General features: G+C 36.5%; 1 protein-coding gene across 3 annotated transcripts in view; it reads right to left on the bottom strand.

Annotated features, from left to right (window-relative positions):
- The window catches only part of GRID2 (glutamate ionotropic receptor delta type subunit 2), a 1,273,704-nt gene that overhangs the window by 252,808 nt on the left and 1,002,090 nt on the right, over window positions 1-18,806 (bottom strand). For all 3 annotated transcript variants that reach the window (XM_040967041.1, XM_040967039.1, XM_040967040.1), the window contains one exon: window positions 1,959-2,154. In XM_040967041.1, the coding sequence (XP_040822975.1) occupies window positions 1,959-2,154 (196 nt within the window). The remainder of the gene's footprint in view (window positions 1-1,958; window positions 2,155-18,806) is intronic.

Raw genomic sequence — 18,806 nt, 5'->3', positions numbered from 1 at the left:
ACTAGTCCTGTATTTTTAAAAATGAGCTGGATTCTAACCCAAATAGGTGTGCCTGAGAAACTGAGCCATTTACTTCCTGTTACTTTCCAGATTTGTAAAATAAGACTCAGAAAGCCAATTGGCATGAAAACCCTCCCTTTAATCTTTGCCCTATTCGCTTTATTTCATAGCATGTGTAATAATGAAAATAATTTTGTTTAACCATAAGATTTCTTTTTTAAAAATTTCTGTTTTATATTCCTTACCAGACACTATACTTCATACCTCCAGTAGCTGTTTCTCAATGTCAGTTCTTAGCGCAGCACCAGTTACATAATTGATACTTAGCAAATATTTGAAAATGAATAAGTTAGTGAATGAGTACAACCGCAAGATTTTATTACTGGGCATCTAGTTGGAGTGAAGAAAGTTTCTCTGGAATGGTACCCTATGTATAGAAAGAGGTAGTGAGGCATGGGAAACTTTGGTGTCTAGAATTGAGATGTCAACTACAAATTTCTATATACTATTCATCAAGAAATAAGATCTCTTTTCAATAGTAAACAATCTAAAGAGGGATAAAAATAAAAACCTCTTCTAAGAGTCATGAAGTTAGTATACTTAGTCTGGCACCCAAATTCACTTGCATCTATGATTACCTAATAAACCTTAAAATGTGCACCTACATCTCCTCCTTCATGTGCCTAGTCACCTACCTCAACTGTCCAACTCACCACCCACTCCACTATTACACTAACTAAAGGACATATTCAATTTTCAGGATCCAGTGGCTCTTGAGGAAACTAAGAAAAATATTACAGAATTATCATCTGGACCCTGGGAAAATGGAATTAATATAATATAATATAGTGATATGATATGATATGGGCAAAGAAGCTAGAGGACATTACCAACCGCTCAAGGACATTCACTTCCTTAAAGGCATCCTTTGTACCCAGAGGTTTATGTCAACATCATCAATTCTCCAAATGATGTTTTGGTGACTGCAGACATTACTAGGCTGACTCTAGAAACCTTAATATTAACAGGTAAAGGGCATTGTGTGAAAACACAGAGAAAAATGCTGAAACCTGTGGCAAGTTTTTTGAAGTCAAAACATCCTCTACAGCAATATTTTAGAGTATGCCTTCTAAACAGAGAACTCAGAGTTGGGGTCTGATGTACTCTGTGCTGGAGGGGCATGGAGCAAAAGCAAGGAACCCTTATGGCTCATGTTCTGACATTCATTCTTTCTGTCTGTAACTATTTACCGAAGGCCAATCATGAGAGTTTATTAGGCTGGTCCTGAGAGGGATGTTAAACAGCACACAGATCGTTCTCTCACAAAGGTTGGCGGGGTCTGAATTGCTTTTGTCTAAGTTTATAAACTGCAGCCTGGAGTAAGTCACTTTAAGTTTTTCATACAAAGGAAAAAGTTTCTCCAAGCCTTTTTTTGTAGTTACTTCTAAATGATGGTTACAGAAAAAATAAGATGTAAGTAGAGATGTTCACATTGGAAATAGAAACAGACATTGGTAGGAATCTTATTTGTTGACAAGATTAGCTTTTGCTTCTAGACAGCTTTGCATAATCACAATATAAAGATAAAATTTTAATCTGAAAACAAATGCAGTATTGAGAGTGCCCCGAGTTATTTCAAAGACTTGGATAACCTGAATGATATTTGTAATGGGATTTGTAAAAAACTTTTGTCTTCCTGTTTGTAATTCCTTAACCCTTTTTGAGCAAAAGAGTAATGTGTGTGCTTACAGCTTTAGAAATCTATTAGAATTTATCTGGGAGACACACTACAGAGCCCTTTATACTCTTTCTGCGGTATACCAAGTCATTCCAAATACCTTCTTTAAATCCATAGAATACATAGTTTTGCTGAAACCTGTATGCTGAGGTCAAAGGCCAAAAAGGACTTGCGCCTGACAAGACAGGGGAAGTTATTCATGATAAAACATGGCCGGTACCTTCTGAATGCCTGCTGGGGACTCCAGAACATTGTTCTCTGTTCCATTGCTTCGGTTGATCATCCGCCACATTTGGGAATACATGTTGTCCCTCTCGAAAGGGTTCAGTCCCTTCATGCGAACGTTCTCATACACTGCGGAGTCCAGCACTGTGCCATAAGGGATTTCTGTTTGCTTGGAAAGGTCCTGGAGAGACCTTAATCATTGGGCAAGAAGAGAGACACAAGAAAGAGCACTCAATATTCTCAAGTGGCAAAAAAGAAAAAGGCAACATATGGGAGGACAGATGTCCAATGGCTTCTTGTAGTTTGTTGTTTCTTAACATTGAAAAGTAACGTAGAAAAAGAACTTCCACCCAGGTTTATGGTAAATTAGGACAGGATGAAATCATTATTGCAGAAAAGATGAAAATTCCTAAGTATAATGCAATGTTTTCTGTGACCTTTCATTAGGACAATAATGTAACCATTGCATCAAAACGGAAACAACATAGCTAAATAATCTCAAGAACTTTAATAGTTTTTAAAAATGTTTTCAACATATGGTAGCCATTGCAGTAAATCACATTACATATTTTTCATAAAATAATTGTATTTTACATGAATAGGTTTTGAGGTCAGGTATAGTCTAAAATTATGTATGAGTGATGGTAGTTATTATTTATTGAGTGGCTACTATATACATATCAGCTAGCTGACAATATTGACAGCATTACATCACATTCAGAACTATTTCAATCCCTATTCTAGGTAAGAAAATTCTGTTTGAAAGTAAGTGATTTGAATAGAATCTTGCAATCAGGGACTGAGTTTTAATTCAAATGTGGATGTATCCAAAGGCCATAGTGTTTACACTGAGGGGCTTTGTGCTGACTTCTATTTGTATTTAAATGGAATAAATTTGTTCTTGAAGCTCAACATGTATTCCGATGTCTTTCTCTCTCTCTCTCTCTCTCTCTCTCTCTCTTTTTAATGAAGGATTTTCAACTCATTCTTTTTTTTAAAGATTTATTTTATTTTTACTGGAAAGGCGGATATACAGAGAGGAGGAGAGACAGAGAGGAAGATCTTCCATCCGATGATTCACTCCCCAAGTGAGTGCAACGGCCAATGCTATGCCGATCCAAAGCCAGGAGCCTCTTCCAGGTCTCCCACGTGGGTGCAGGGTCCCAAAGCTTTGGGCTGTCCTGGACTGCTTTCCCGGGCCACAGGCAGGGAGCTGGAAGGGAAGCGAGGCTGCGGGATTAGAACTGGCGCCCATATGGGATTCAGGGCGTGCAAGGCGAGGACCTTAACCACTGTGCCATCGCATAGGGATCATAGTTATTATTTTCATGTTATCCATCTCTGGACTGGTAGTCACTTTTCTTAAATTTCAGTGTATGAGTCCATCTGTCGATAATTCTACCCCAGAAAGCAAATTACTAGTCTAATGACTGATGTTTAAGAACAAGTATATGTTTTTGGCATTCTGCCCCAAATCAGACACTGACAAGCTGCAAACGTGCTGCTGCCTGGCAGTGGGAGCAGATGCTTTGAGACACGGTACCATATTTGAACAAGAACAAATGCCCACAGCACTCCACAGCCATGCGTCCTAAACCTCATATCATGGATGTCTCTGCCCTTGGTCTGTGTCTAGATGGGGTCTGCTGGTGATTTCCCTAGGGTTTTATCTCTAGCACTGGGAATACTCTGGTACTGCACCAGTCTCCCCCATAAGCAAAATTTATCTCTAGCACTGGGAATACTCTGGTACTGCACCAGTCTCCCCCATAAGCAAAATTGTGTTGCAAACAATAAATTGTGTGCTGTGGTTAGAGAAGTAATTTTGCCAATTTCAAATAGCCACCTTTAGCAAAAAAGTTGGCAGTTTATTGGGAATTTATATCTTTTACCATATGGAAAATACTAGAATAATGTATATTTGTACTACAGGTATGGTTAAAATGATGCTCTGTTTGATGAGAGGAGTTTTCTGTAATATTTTACAATCACTGAACTAATTGTACCACTTGAAAGAATTATAGAAATGAATGATTGAAGACATGAGAAGAAATAAAAGTGAGCTATTTGCAGCAAGGGTGCAACTTAATACCAGAGTGACAAGAAGGCATTTACCACTGGAACATGCTGCAATCTAAATAATGTAGCAAGATCAGTTTTTTTTTTTTTGAGAGAAAAACTTACTGCTATTTAAGTAGTAGGAGTACAAAATACTCTCATCTCATAATTAATCAACAGTACACGGTAGTAGTATTCAAATGCTAACATTTTAATCATTCTCTAATGTTTAGGGGAAGATGCTCACCAAGTGGTAACACGAAGGGCAGGATTGAGATTTCTCAGTACAGGTTCTAATGGGCCATGGGCCACAGTCAGTCTATTCCTGTGAACTCAGCATCAAGGTCAGCTGGTGGCACAGCACTAAATAGAATCTGAAGGTCTAGGTTGGTAAGACTGGTGTTATGGGCCACCAGAAACCCTAGAAGTGTAAGATTGGTTATTTGCTGATTGGCAGTTCTAGGAAGCCATCTTGGGTTATACGCATTTGAAGACTTCAGTGTTGAAAGTTACACTGTAGGCTAGAGCCACACTTCTGTGCAAACATTTTAATGCATGTCTAGAATGCCCAAATGTTCACAGCTGATTCTCTATAACTGTAGTTTTTGTATTCATGAATTCAAATTTGGATTATAAACACTGCTGAAAAAAATTGAGTATAATACACATGTACACATACATTTTTTTCTTTGCCTTGTGCCTTAACAATTGAAGATATCAATGATTTACACTGCATTTACTTTGTATGAAGTATTTATGAGTGATCTGGATGTAATTTAAATCATGGAGATTTACCACATAGAGGCAAATACTGTGTGGTTGCTCATGAGGCATTTCAACATCTATGGATTTTGATATGCCTGGGGACTCCTGAAATTGATTTCTCGTGGATAAGAAGGGACAATGGTATTGTCAAATAACTTCTGCTTCCCTTTAGCTTTGCAGCAAAAGAAAACAAATTTAATGTTGTTGTCGCTAATGTAATGTTTCTGTGACAAACCTTCACCTTAAATATTAACACAAATACATAACTGTGACATAGTTTAGTTGCTGAAACTGTTTTGTACACAGAGGATTTTCATAACAATATCTTAATGTATTGTCTACATTATATCTGATATCAGAAGCAGTTTATTTTCAAGATACTTCAAGTTTAGAATAGCAGATCATTTTGTAATTTACAACAAAGGCATGCTCCGTCTAGCAGTTGCTGATATGAAGTTTAGCCTATAAATTTGCTTTGAGACAGGACTGCAATAAAAATTACAGCTAGTCTGATTCACAGCCATCCCATTCTAGCACACTCCTATAGCACCAAAGGTGACAAAAATAAAGTGATGCAGACAAAATGATATGAACACAACTAGTTTATTATAGAAAAAGGAGACTGCTTTAGGCATTCACAGTGCCAGAGGGAGTGCCTGTTATTTGCGGTCATTTTACTATTTTCATGTTAATAGGATTTTAGAGCAGAAGATTCTGAAATTCTCTCGGCTAGGTTATTCCCTAAAAGAGCTCTACTAGGTTGTCTCCAAGTGCAAATCCTTACTTAAAAGGTATCTGAAGATGAAGATTTAAACAAATATCAGTCATTCCTGTGTATGGTGCAAACTACTCCTAGAATCATTAATCAGGATTTAGTGTACATAAAGTAACACACCTTGGCAAATTTAACATTTTTGAATAATGTTAGTTGCTTGGAGTCATAGAAAATATGGAAAAATCTAGAGCACTCTAAGAAAAGTCATCTGTGAACATACTTTATTAACACGCCATTTCTGTGCCACATATCCCACCTATGAGAGTATATCAGAAAATGTGTGGGAAAAATGCAATTAAAAGATGTTTATTTTGTTGTAAACCCTTTTTTTGGAAAGATTTATTTTATTTTTTATTGGAAAGGCGGATATACAGAGAGGAGAGATAGAGAGGAAGATCTTCCATCCGATGTTTCACTCTCCAAGTGAGCGCAACGGCCAATGATATGCTGATCCAAAGCCAGGAGCCTCTTCCGGGTCTCCCACGCGGGTGCAGGGTCCCAAAGCTTTGGGCCGTCCTTGACTGCTTTCCCGGGCCACAGGCAGGGAGCTGGAAGGGAAGTGGGGCTGCCGGGATTAGAACTGGCGCCCATATGGGATTCAGGGCATGCAAGGTGAGGACCTTAACCACTGTGCCATGGCGCCGGGCCCTGTAAACCCTTCTTTAATCCATAAAAAATCAGGATTTTCAGAAATATCATAAAATTGTGTTCTGAATAAATAATGTGTGTATTTACCACTTTTTGTAGCAGAATAAGCTTTAGTTACAGGTCATTTTTTCTGTGAGCTTCTTTAAGGACAGTAAAAAGAACTCAGTGAATGGGCACTCTACTAATCTACTAAACTTTAGATCTTTTTTCAATCTCACTTGTGTAAACAAAGTTAAAAATAAGTATCTACAGTTTTATTATTTTTTGTTTTTTATTTCATTTCATGTTATGACACAGTTTCATAGGCTTTGGGATTTCTCCCAACCCCACTATGCGCTCCCCCCATGGTGGTTCCCTCCACTTTGTTGCAGTATTACAGTCCAAATCCAGTCATGATTCCTTCATTCCAAGCATGTACCATGCATAGTCCAGCATTTTATTGTCCAGATAAATTCAACAGTTTCTTCTGGAGACCATCTCTGGTCTGAAAGCATAGCTGGCAGAATATCATCCCGACCAATGAAAAGCCACAACATAACATCAACAATTTACAACACTATGGAGTTAATTGACATAGTATTGAGTGACTGATATGTTAGAAAAAGCAAGTTCTTAACCACATCCTGTGACTACTTTATTGACATTTCAATTTTATATATAACCAGCTGCTATCCACCTTGAAATGGCTATGGGATACTATTCAACTGTCTCATGTCTATTTTCATTTTTATATTTAGCAGTTGATTGTATTGAAGCATAATTTTTACTGAAATTGGTGAATTTTAGGATAGTTCAAACTGGTTTATAACTCTAACAAGGCATATGTCAACAGTTGAGGCACAGAACAGTTTTAGGAGGGGTGTGCAGAGAAATCTTCAATAACTTAGTGAAGAGTAACTAATCTTTGTGTCCTACCTAGTAAGGTATACGTGAGTCCGAGCTAAATATTTCCTGTCTGGTTCTAAGCTTTTCTTATCTTTGTCTATCTAATTTTTTTTTTTGGGGGGGGGGCGGGATTCTTCTTTAATCTCACTAGTGTAAACAAAGTGAAAAATAAGTTTCTACAGTTTTAAGTTGTGGGTCAAAAAATTGTACAAATCAACGTTACTGCATTAATAATTTAGTGCTATTTTTTAATTCTCTGGACTGTCCTATAAAATTAATTAATTATGGATACCAAAAAATACTGAGGATTCATAGATAGGTGGTATTAATTATATGTGTGAATATCACAGGTAAGATGTATATAAATTAAGTCATCTTTGCAAATATGGAATATAGAAATTATGCTGGTTTAAAATGATTTTCACAAGAATAAACTCATGCAAGCATTTGGAACTATTTTTAGATTTGATAATCAGTTATTTTTGAGCTATGTGATGTTATATAATAATGGCGATCTTAGTTTCTTCATCTACAACACATAGAGAATAACGGTGTGTTTCTCCAGGAGTAGGGATGAGAAAATTTGTCACAACATTACTTGATCAAGTTATCTGGCAATTACAGGAAGATTATGATGAAGTTAATTCTTCTACAATCCAATCATCTGTTAGCAATCAGTGATCCTGAATGGTCTGTTTGTGTCTTAGTAGATATTTTTCTCCTGGAAGAGACATGAAGGCTTTTTAAAAATATTGTTAAAGAGGACTTTCATACATTAGAGTAGAATTAATCAATGTGTGATTCCATTCTAAGTATGAGATTTTGTGAATCTATAATACCAAATAGGTATAATCTCCTTTTTGGCAAACTTTATAGGTCATTTATATGACTCTGTAAATGGACTATGTTACCATCCTTGTTTTGCTCAAAGTACTTGCATTTCTAAAATCAACTAGTTCAATACATATCTAATTGCTCTATTGTGAACTTTTACTCATATTTTTAGCTTATTTTCCATTGACAAGAGTAGATGTTAAGCAAGTTAGAAGTCTGTAACTTTCACAAATATTTGTGCTACATATCCATCTTTTTTTTAAGTATCCTGCTCACGGGGAATGTTCATGAACAAATGCCAAGAGTGAGCCGGCAGCTCTGGCTCTGGAGAATTTGAAGTCTGATCCTATTTTCTTTGAATGGAACAAGTTGACTCAAGTGATCAGATCAGAAAATCTCTCTTCAGAGGAAGAAAAATGAAATGGAACTGACAGGATAGGCACTGGATACTTCATTGATCATCCTCTGACTGTCCTGGTCCCTCCCCCACCATTTTCCTCCTCTGTCAGCATCTGTCAGAGCAGGAATATTGTTGCAGCCCCTAGCAGCTCATGGGAGGGGTCTGCCTTGTGTCAACCCATGTGTATTGGTTCGGGCAATGGGAAGCCTTTGTACAGAGCCAAGATTTTAGGCATCAAAAATTATCCAACATTTAAGACCTAAAAAACAATTACTATGCTAATGGTGTTTCTGGAGACTAAAGAAGCCAGGATCAAGGGATGGGAAAAAGACTTGGGGATCTGAGAAAGGCAGGGAAATTCAAGAATGTTGGTAAATACTGAATCCGACAAGCTCTCAGTCTGCAAGCAAGATTTTACACACACGATGATTTATGTTTGACTCTTTGAATAAATTTATGCAACTAGCAATTTCCCCCCACTAAACAAAGGGAACTTGTATGTCTATATTAAGGTATCTGGAGGTTTGAATTAGATATTGCATGTAAGACAATTTGCTTACTAATTAGCTCTGTAGAAGTGCTCAGTTACTGGTAATTATTGTTAATATGAATACCGTATCCTCTGTTATGGTATCTGCAACTTTATTTTCTCTTCAGATTTATTCTCTTTCTTATGGCAGATCATTCTTAACATCTCTACCTCGCTTTTAACCTGTAGTTAATTCCAGGGACTTCTAGCTTCCAAATTTGCAAATTTGTCATGGTTTTTACAATGCAATTGTCAACATCTCCATCTATTCTACATACACACTATTTCTTAGGTTTTTTTCCCCCTCTCTTCTCTTACCTGCCACTAGCCCATTCTCCAGTCTCCAGCTAACACTGTAGTTATCATGTGCAAAACTGATTATATTGTTGCCATTTTTAATACTTCTTGTGGACCCTAGTGTCTTTAGAAAACTGGACAAATTTTTCAGCCTTCAAGAGTTTTCAAAATTTTTATTTAAGTTTTTTTTTTATTTCTGTTCTAGGAAACAACCTCTTATTAATGGTACAGGTCAGACATGTCATTTCTTCATTCCTAGATTTACTATATTCCTGTTCCTTGTAAGCTGTTTCTCAACAAAAGATGCTTTCTGGTTTACCTGGTCGATTTCTTGCCTTCAACATCACATTCCACCAGCCTTTTATCCATACATTTTAGCATTGTGAAAATTGTGAATTTTTTTTATTTTGCTAGTTCTTGTGATTTTAAAAAAAAATCATCTTTAAATTCAGCATCTAGCTGGGAGTCTGCGAACAGTCAGCAATTAAAAAGATTCATTTGTTGGGTTAGTCTTTACTAGAAAAATACTTCTGTTTTGAAAAGTCAACATTATCATTAAAGTAACATTGTGTAAGGTAGACATTGTGCAGTCAATTACCAGACATATTATGCATGACTTACCATGGACAGAAATATTTTCAAGTGTTGTTTATGTTTTATTTATTTTCATTTTATTTGAAAGCTACGCGCGTGCACGCACACACACACACACACACACAGCACGATAGATCTTCTATCTGCTGGTTCACTCCTCAAATGCCTGAAGCAATAAGGAAATAGGAAATTCATCTGGCTCTCACATGAGATTGATTGGCATTCATGTACTTGAGCCACGATTTACTGCTTCATGAAATATATTATTAGGAAGATGGATGGGAGATGGAAGAAGCAGCACTCTGGTCAGCACATTTATATGGATGATGGTGATTCCATCCTGTCAAAGGGCCACTACAAGGATTTTATAGCATAAAGATAAGAAAAAGCCTTCCCACTTCCATCTACCTTGAGATCTGGAAATTTCCTACAATGAAATCAGCTGTGAAAGTTTTATCAGCCCTTTACTGAATTACTTGCCAAAACATTTTGCCATGTTTGTAAACTAAGGAAAAAAATCTAGAGATAAGGCAAATGGAAGATCTTGATGAATAGAAATGAAAAAAAAATTGAAAAGGTGAGTTTCTACCCATGGATCTGGCCATCGCAGGACATGCAAAAAGTGGGATGTTTGTCCCTAAAAGGTTGAAAAGTTAACAGAGCAGAGAGAAAAGAATCATTTGGTCTGATGGGTAATTTCCAAAAGAGATAACAAGCGGGAACAGTGAAGAAAATTACTCAACTCCATGGGTGGAAGTGATTGAAAAAATATAAGTGCATTTATGAATTTCCAGTAGCTATAGAAAGATTAAAACAGAGACTCACTAGGCACCCCAGGAAAGAAGTTTGGCATGGTAGTTACATTGTTGTCTAAGACACCTGCAGCCCACATCAGTATGCCTGAGTTTATGTCTCACCCTTGCTTCTGATTGGGGCTTCCAAAAAATGTGTACCCTGGGAGGCTGCAGTCATTGCTCAAGTAGATAAGTTCTTGCAGCCTACATAGAAGACAAAGATTGAGTTACTGGGTCCTGGCTTCAGCCTGGCCAAACCTTAGCTATTGATGCACTTGGAAAGTAGCCCATCAGATGGAAGATTTCTAACTATCTGTACCCTTCAAAAAAATAAATAAAAAGTCTAAAAGACTAGTTACTTTTGGTAATTTTGAGTATGATTACAGAAAATAAAATTTGAATTGGCTTGACTTTAGCTAAAAGCAAGGAGAAGGGCATAGGCTCTACTCACTGAAGAATGGAAGAGGCACCCTTGAAATGCTCCCCGCCTTCATATTTTAAAAGCGGTCAATGGCCATGTGTCCCTTTGAGAAACCACCCTCCTTGTCTTAGTAGCATAAGCCTTATTCTTAGTCATGTTTTTTCCATCTCCTCATATAAAGCTTGAACATAAAGTTGAATGTATTGATGAGCTGAGTAGGATTCCTTATTGCCAGGAGAGAAGTTGGGTTTGTGGATTGTTAGATTCATACCTAAGGGCTCAGTGAAAGCTACATTTGGTACCTGAAAGATGCTCCTATTTAACAAAAGCAGGTTCAGGAAAAGAGGTCAATGTTCTTTCAGCCCAATAATATTAGGCTTCCTTATAAGAAAGCAATAAGGTCAAAGTCATTTTGATGGAAGAAATAAACAGATTTCCCTTGTAGAATGCATTTTGTAGCCAAGAGTGTACTGAAGGCAAGGTCCATGGAAAGGAAGCCAGTTGCAGATCTTCCTGGTGGAGACAACATGCCAGTCTGTAAGCATTTAGATCCACCTTCTTCTCAGAGTGTCAGACTCTTTTCACTCAAGGTATAAAGGTCCTTGAAAAGCAAGCTCAAGGGTGAGGCCAAAACATTTGAGTGAGCTTGAGTCGCTCAGAGGGTTAGGAATGCTTCTTTTAGAGAAACAAGGGAGCATTGCTCAAACCTAGTCTAGGTATAGAGCGTTGTGTAAGAGGCACCATAGGAGGAATTGGGTTTGCAGGAGGGTTGTTGCAACACATGAATGAACCCCAAGTGATGCAACCTTTCCCATCCTCCTTCCCTTTCCAGTCCTCACCGTTCCCAACTGTCCCCACACCCTTACATGGTACAACAGAAGACATTAAAACAACTTCTACTCTGTGCATTCTATCCTTCAGAATGCCTGTCGGATCTTTGAGAACTATATAAATACTTGTTAGGATTTCTAGTGTGTTTAGAATAGCCAGAGTGTGACAATATTCCCTGCTCCCTGAGTGCTGCATCACTAGCTGACGGGATTACACAGTATGTGATGCTGAAGCCTTTCCTGGCAGATTAATGAGTATTTTTTTTTTTGCCTGATTTCTCCTCCTCTACAGTTAGGTGCATCCCATTCTCTATGCAGTATAGAAAGAATGCTAACTAGTAAAAGTTTAGTTGACATAGAAGAGATGCATTCAAGAAAGATGTCCTGGGATACATCTCTTGCTCCTTCAGAGATTTGTACTTCCTAGATTTACAAATTTAAAAGTTGGTTCAAATTTGTGGTACTATGCATTGTTTTTGGAAAATCTAAAGGAAGATGGCATTTTTTTTCTTACTTAGCATTACATAAGAATACATAATAACAATGTTTCTTAGCTCCCTCCAAAGTAACCAGTCACACAAATGCAACAGAATAGTCATGTGACATTAAGAGTGGCCTTCTGACTTCTTCACCCACATTATAAGCAAGGAATTTTTTTTTCTTTTATATGACCCATGATCAAATTTCAAAGATACTAAAAACTTCACAATACTGAAAAATCTTAGCATGATTATGATAATGGCATATTAAGCAAATATTTACTGATGCTTAATAACAAATGGCTAATGAATGAGCATGGGAAAGCTCATGGGAAAACACTTAAATTTAGGTTGAAAACACTTAAATTTATGGTAGTATTGTTGGCTAAGCTGCTGCTTATGCCAGCATCCCATATTGGAATGCCAATTTAGGTGTCAGCCATGCTTCCTTTCAAGCTTTCTGCTAATGAACCTGAGAAGGAAGATGTCACAGAAAGTATTTTGGTCCTGAGCACCAACATCAAGACAAGGAGGGAGTGTTTGGCTCCTGGATTAGGCCTGGTCCAGATGTGGTTGCTCTGGCCATTTGGGGAGTGAACAGTCAGGTGAGAGATCTGCCTCTCCCTCACTCTCTGTTGCTCTGCCTGTCAGATAAATAAATCAATGTTCTAAAATGATAAGTTTATTTTGGTGCAACAATTTCTTTTGTGAAATAACTTCCTACTTATAGTATACAAATTTGTATGTACATACCACCATGTATAATAATAAAACATATTAAGGAAAATGTAATTATAAAATCCCCTGCTTTTATACTTAAAATTTATATTTAAATTTACAATAATTTAAATTAATTTTTCTGTATATAGTATAACATGTACAGTTTCTTTGCATATCATGAAAATAGATAATATGTGTTTACTCCAGGAGACTAGGTCCAAATGTGAACTGCTTTAAATTTCCTTCAACGTTTTTGTTTATTGCTATTGGTTGTCAGTTGATTTTAAAATTTATGCTAAGCTGATAATCCTCAAATAAGCCAACAGTTTAATAATGGAATAGTGGGCTTTTATTTTTCTTCATCCTTAATAATATAGGAAAATATTGATAATTACCATAAAATTCCTAAATGATGTTAAGAAAAAAATTAACAATTATAATATCAGAGTTTCAAGTTACTAGACACATGATAAGATTTAATTAGGTACCTTGAGGCACATAAGCCAGTCTCAGAATTTGAGTTTATTTTTTAAGACATTTTAGTGACTTATAAAATGTAACATCAGCAAGTGCTTACATATACATAACCCAAAACCCTTATGTTTCAGAGCTGCTTCAAATTTATAATGTTTCCCCACCTATTCTAGTATAATATTTCTTTGTGTAATAAAACAACTTTTAAAAGTTTTCATTTTTAACCTTCTTGTTGAGTTAAATATTAAACTTATTATTGACCCCAAGGCCAATTACTCACTTTTTCACACTGTTATTAACTAAAACTTCTATATTTCAATTTGTATATAATTGAATGACCTTACAAATAAATACTGTAGTCTTTGAAGGTCCTGAGCTATTTTTATCTTGCTAGGTAACTCTAATTTTTTTTCTTTATGTACACCAATGCTACAGTCCAATTTACATTGGGCAGATTGCCCATCCCGAAACTATCTTCACCCCAAATTCTGAACTATCATAAAAACTCATACAGTTTGCTTTTTCCAGTAGTAAGTGAATTATTACATATTTGACCTTATTAGCCTTCATCTTACTGTTAATCACTTTGTGTAATTTGTTAAAGCCCTTTAAATTCTGACAGTGTGGTTCTGGTCAATAATCACCCTACTCAATGTAAAGTCATCTGCATATTTAATAAGCCTACTCCCTATTCCATACCTCAAGTCAACACTGAAAATGTTCATTGGAATCAGGTCCAGTGCTGACTAATGGAAACATTTTACTCAATCTATCCTCTGAGGCTGACATTGAACCTTGATCATTTCCTTACATAAGACTTACTAACAAGTAATAGTAATAGTAATAGTAATACACTTAAGTAATAGTGTAAGAACATACATCAATGCATGAAACAATGACCCAAGTGAAATGTGGTATGGATTCAAATGAGAAATCAATAAGTAATTTGTAAGCTTTTTTCTCCCCTAGCAAGTTTTGGGGAAGCTCAAAACATTTAATCCTATCATGAAACTTCATGAGGGGGGAAAAGAAAAATAAAATGAGTGACTAGAAGTGACAGTCAGTAGTTTAGTAGGTAATTAACGGTCATATTAAACATTATTATCCAAGTAAGATTGAAAATTTTGGCACCGTAGTTTGAACAAAATCTGACTCCTCACTTAGGTAGAGTTTAAACTTAAGTCTTAAGGTAATAGTTAATAGCTGATGAATGAAGATGGAAGATTGATGGTGTCTTAAGGGGACTTTTGGGAAATGACTGGGTGCAGGGAGGTTGCTGGAATGGAGTCCCATGATCAAAATCAGGAAATCATTACAGGGAGAAACTACAGAGAGGGTGATGAAGAATGTGCTCCCCATGTCTGTGCTCCCCATGTCTGTGCTCCCCATGTCTGTGCTCCCCATGTCTGTGCTCCCCAGCTTGCCTTGTGATCACCCGCCATCGCCTGCCCACCCCATTATTGTATCCACTTACTCTAGACTGTGAACATCCAGTGCATAAGCCAACAAACCTTCCTTCCCACAAAGCTCTTCCAAGGTATTTTAAAGTAGCAATACAACCTGACAACTACATATGGTTTCAGAGAAAAAAAAAAAAAACAAAACTCAGCAATCTGACTAAAGACCAAACTGCTGACTTAATAAAATGGAGCATGAGGTCAAATTTCTAAGAATAATTTGAACTATCCAAATGCAAAAAGATATGCTTTCTTCTCAGTGCCAGAGACTGTGGGATTCTCAAAAACATTTTGTTAGAGTGATTCAGGGAATGTGTGCTCTGCTTCCAACCAGGTGATATTTCTTTTCTTGAGGAATTTCAATTAAAGTTGGTAATAACTGTATATTCTGATGTTCAGAGCAAGGTCTTCTTAAAGTCACATTGAGATTAATGCTGTTGGAGTTTATTTGTCAAAATATTCTCCCACCTCCAACTGAAAAGCACATTTTGAGAATTCTGTGGTATCCCTTTCAGAAAAACATACTCTTTAGTTGGGAAGAATGCACAGCAAGTTCAGCTACAGACTTTGTTCCTCCCTTGTTATTATCTGAGAATTTTGGGCTGTTTTCAAACTTCTTCACATCAGGGCTTGAGAAATGGGGGCCGAATTAGGGGTATGTGTATGTGGGTATGTAGGAAGGAGAAAGCCACTAAAAATAAATGGAATAGCTTGAAGAAGCTGTGGATGAGGAAAGAGGACCAGAGGACTAAGGGTCAAACAGGTGCTTACTGGAGGCTGGGGGTCAGACACCAAATCAGCCTATGAGATAGAGAAGCCAGGGAGAGAAAGATTTCACTGGAAAATAGATACAGATGCATTTCATCTCTTACTTTCAATATAGAGTTGTTTTCATTAATGTGTCTGTGTGACAATGTTTGGTCAGTTTTCTCAGGCCTTGTTCTAATAAGATACAGCAATTATGTCAGTAAGAAATAGTAATAGTATATAGTTACAGTAAGCATAATTATTGGCACATTGAAAACATAATGCAAAGTATCAAGCAGATGTAAAGGTAGTTTAGAAAGTCCTTGGAAAAATAAAACTGGAAGATAAATTCATTTTGGAGCAAAATTTCATGAATCTACACATCTGAGGTTTTTAAAAGTTCATTGAAAATGCTTATGAAAAAACTATGCATGGACTTGGAAAATTTTCATGGATGAAAGTAATTTTACCTTTCAATTTCATCTCCCTGTAGAGTAAGAAAGAAATAATTAACTTTTCAAAAACTGGGGAGCTGAAGTCCTATGAAGTGCAACTTGCCAGATATGTTAATAGCAAGAGGAGACCAGAAGACTTGACCCTAGGTCTGCAGTCTCCCTCACCAGTCGCTTGCTGAACTGCATTACTTTCCTGCACTCCTCATGTTCACTGCTACACACTCTTCTCAAGTTAGGCTGTATATGTTGCATACTTTGTAAAACTGTCTTATATAGGTTAACCAAGCAGTGCCCTCCAAGTCTTGGGTTTTTTCACCATATCTGTACAATTGCAGCAGGTAGAATTTATTTATTTGGCACACTTTAAGTAAGGAATAATAATAGGAACAGATAGACAAGAAGAGAATTTGTAATATTGAATATCTCATACATTTCTAGGCTTAAAAGAATAAGGTTAGCATGAGAGTGGGCTAAGTAGGGGAGGAAGGAAGCATGACAGAGGGAGAGAATAAGACCTGATTTGTCAGAATGATTCAGATTTCCCAAAAAAGTGCCATTTGAAGAGCAGAGGAGCTTATTAAGCTGGCAAAGTTTTATCTTGGTGAGCTCAGTGTTAACAGTCTCCGATGATGCTAATATAACTCTATTCCTAGTAGCAACACATAAACATGGGAGAAAAGTTTTAATTAAATGCTCAGTGAAGGGTAGCTTTGAAAAAAACTTTTTTTTTCCCCCAGCGCTTTTATTTTTTTGTCAGAAAGCAGACAAAATCCTGTCTATGATATTTAGATGGTTAAATGTTCATCAAGCATCCATCACTGTGGTACTTAAGTGCTAGGATAAGGAAGCCATTTCAACACCAAACAATACAGGGTGAGGAGATGAATGTCTTCTGTCTACAGTGCCTGTGTATTGTGGAGTTAAGCCTTTATATCGCTGTGCTAAAATGTAACATGAAAGCGGAATGAATCAAGCTTGGCTCACTCCAGCAACCTTGATTTTGGCTGCTGCTAATAAAGTGTGCAATTCCCTACTGAGAGCTATGAAATAGGCTGACTGCACAGGTGAAGAGAAAGTGGGCGAGACACCAAGGAAACCGACAGAGCACACGGTTTCGAACTTTCCTCTTCCCAGAATAAAAGGACAAAGGAATGACTTTCATATTTCTTTCTGATTTGTTAAGTGGCCATGCTGTTCCATAGTCTCACAGCATAGCTAAAGAATTTCCTTTCAGGCCCATTCATTAAATGAATACTTGCATGTAAGCAATTATATACTCAGGGAAGTATTTCATAAGGTTCTGTGTTTAGTACAAAAGCAATAAACACCCTCCAAGCACATGCATTTTATTTGTGAAGGTAAAACAAGCAGAGTCATAAGCCAATGCAGGGCTAGAAAGTTTAGAGTATAAATTAGATAGATGCAAAGTGTTTCAAAAACTGGAGACACTAATTCTAAATAGGTTATGAAGAGGAAAGTGACATGTACAAGTATAAATAAAGATGAGTTAGAGGAGGAAAAACTTGCCTGACAGATATGTCCACCCAGGGTTACTACCAAGCACTGTTAATAGCAGTTTGTTGTCAGTGATGCTTAGTAAGCAATTTCATGACTTACCGATTGGGAGTTATGTTAGAAACAATAGATGCTTCTAGTGAATTCAGTGAAAGAGTTGTAATACATGAAATTGTGTGCAAACTGGTAAAAAGAATAGTGATTAATACCACCATAATGGAGGAGAAACCTAGCTTAAAGAATGCACATGAGCTTCGGAGACCAAGAAAGATACAGAATTAACCCAAATGTCCATCAAATGATGAGTAGATTAAAAAAAATGTGCTAGATATGTGTGTGTGTACTCTCTCTCTCTATATATATATGTACATATATATAGTATACATAATAAAACACCACTCAGCCATAAAAAATAATGAAATGTTGTGTTTTGCAACAACAAAGTAGATGTAAATAGAGACCATTATTGTTAAAGAAACAGGCCAGTTCCCAAAAGACAAATAACAAGACAAATAACAAGATTTGTGGGAACTAACATAAGGTGTAAAAAAGAAAGTGAAATTGACATTTTGAAAACAGATGTTTTTATACCTCTTATCTGTGCTCTTGAGGAATAGTATTTTTTGTTTGTTTTTGTTACTTATTGCCTGTTAACTATGAAGCTTGTAATTATGAAGTAAATTAAAAGCATTTCAAAGTAAAATTAAAAAAAAACAATAAGGATGATGGAGGAAGGATGTGGAGGGTGCTTTGAAAACTATAGATACAAAATAATAAAAAGTATATAAATTTAGTTGTGAAAAAGCAAGCCAACATTACATACGTTGTGTGTCTAAAAACAGCACTGTTTGTGCTCTTCTCCCTCACTTCATCTTACGGGAATCCTATGAAGTTATACCTTACTCTTCTTTTTCTCTTTGGGAAAGGACTTCGAATGTGTATAGATTCCTGATTAGGTCATTCAGCTAATAAGTGATAGAGGATTGGAATGCAGATTTAGTTGCATCCATACTTGCACCTGTTTCTTTGATACTGTATTACTTAGAGGTTTTTGTAATTAACTTAGCTAAGTATAAATTATTTTCTGAAGAACCTTTTATTTTTTCTTAAGACATTTATAATTTATGATTACCTTTTAGTTATTTATTTCACTCTATAAAGAGTTA

Source organism: Ochotona curzoniae, unplaced genomic scaffold (assembly GCF_017591425.1).
Source record: "Ochotona curzoniae isolate NIBS_2020 unplaced genomic scaffold, NIBS_Ocur_1.0 scaffold_4506, whole genome shotgun sequence".
In the NCBI taxonomy this organism is placed as follows: Eukaryota; Metazoa; Chordata; class Mammalia; order Lagomorpha; family Ochotonidae; genus Ochotona; species Ochotona curzoniae.
This window is presented reverse-complemented; position numbering and strand designations above follow the sequence as displayed.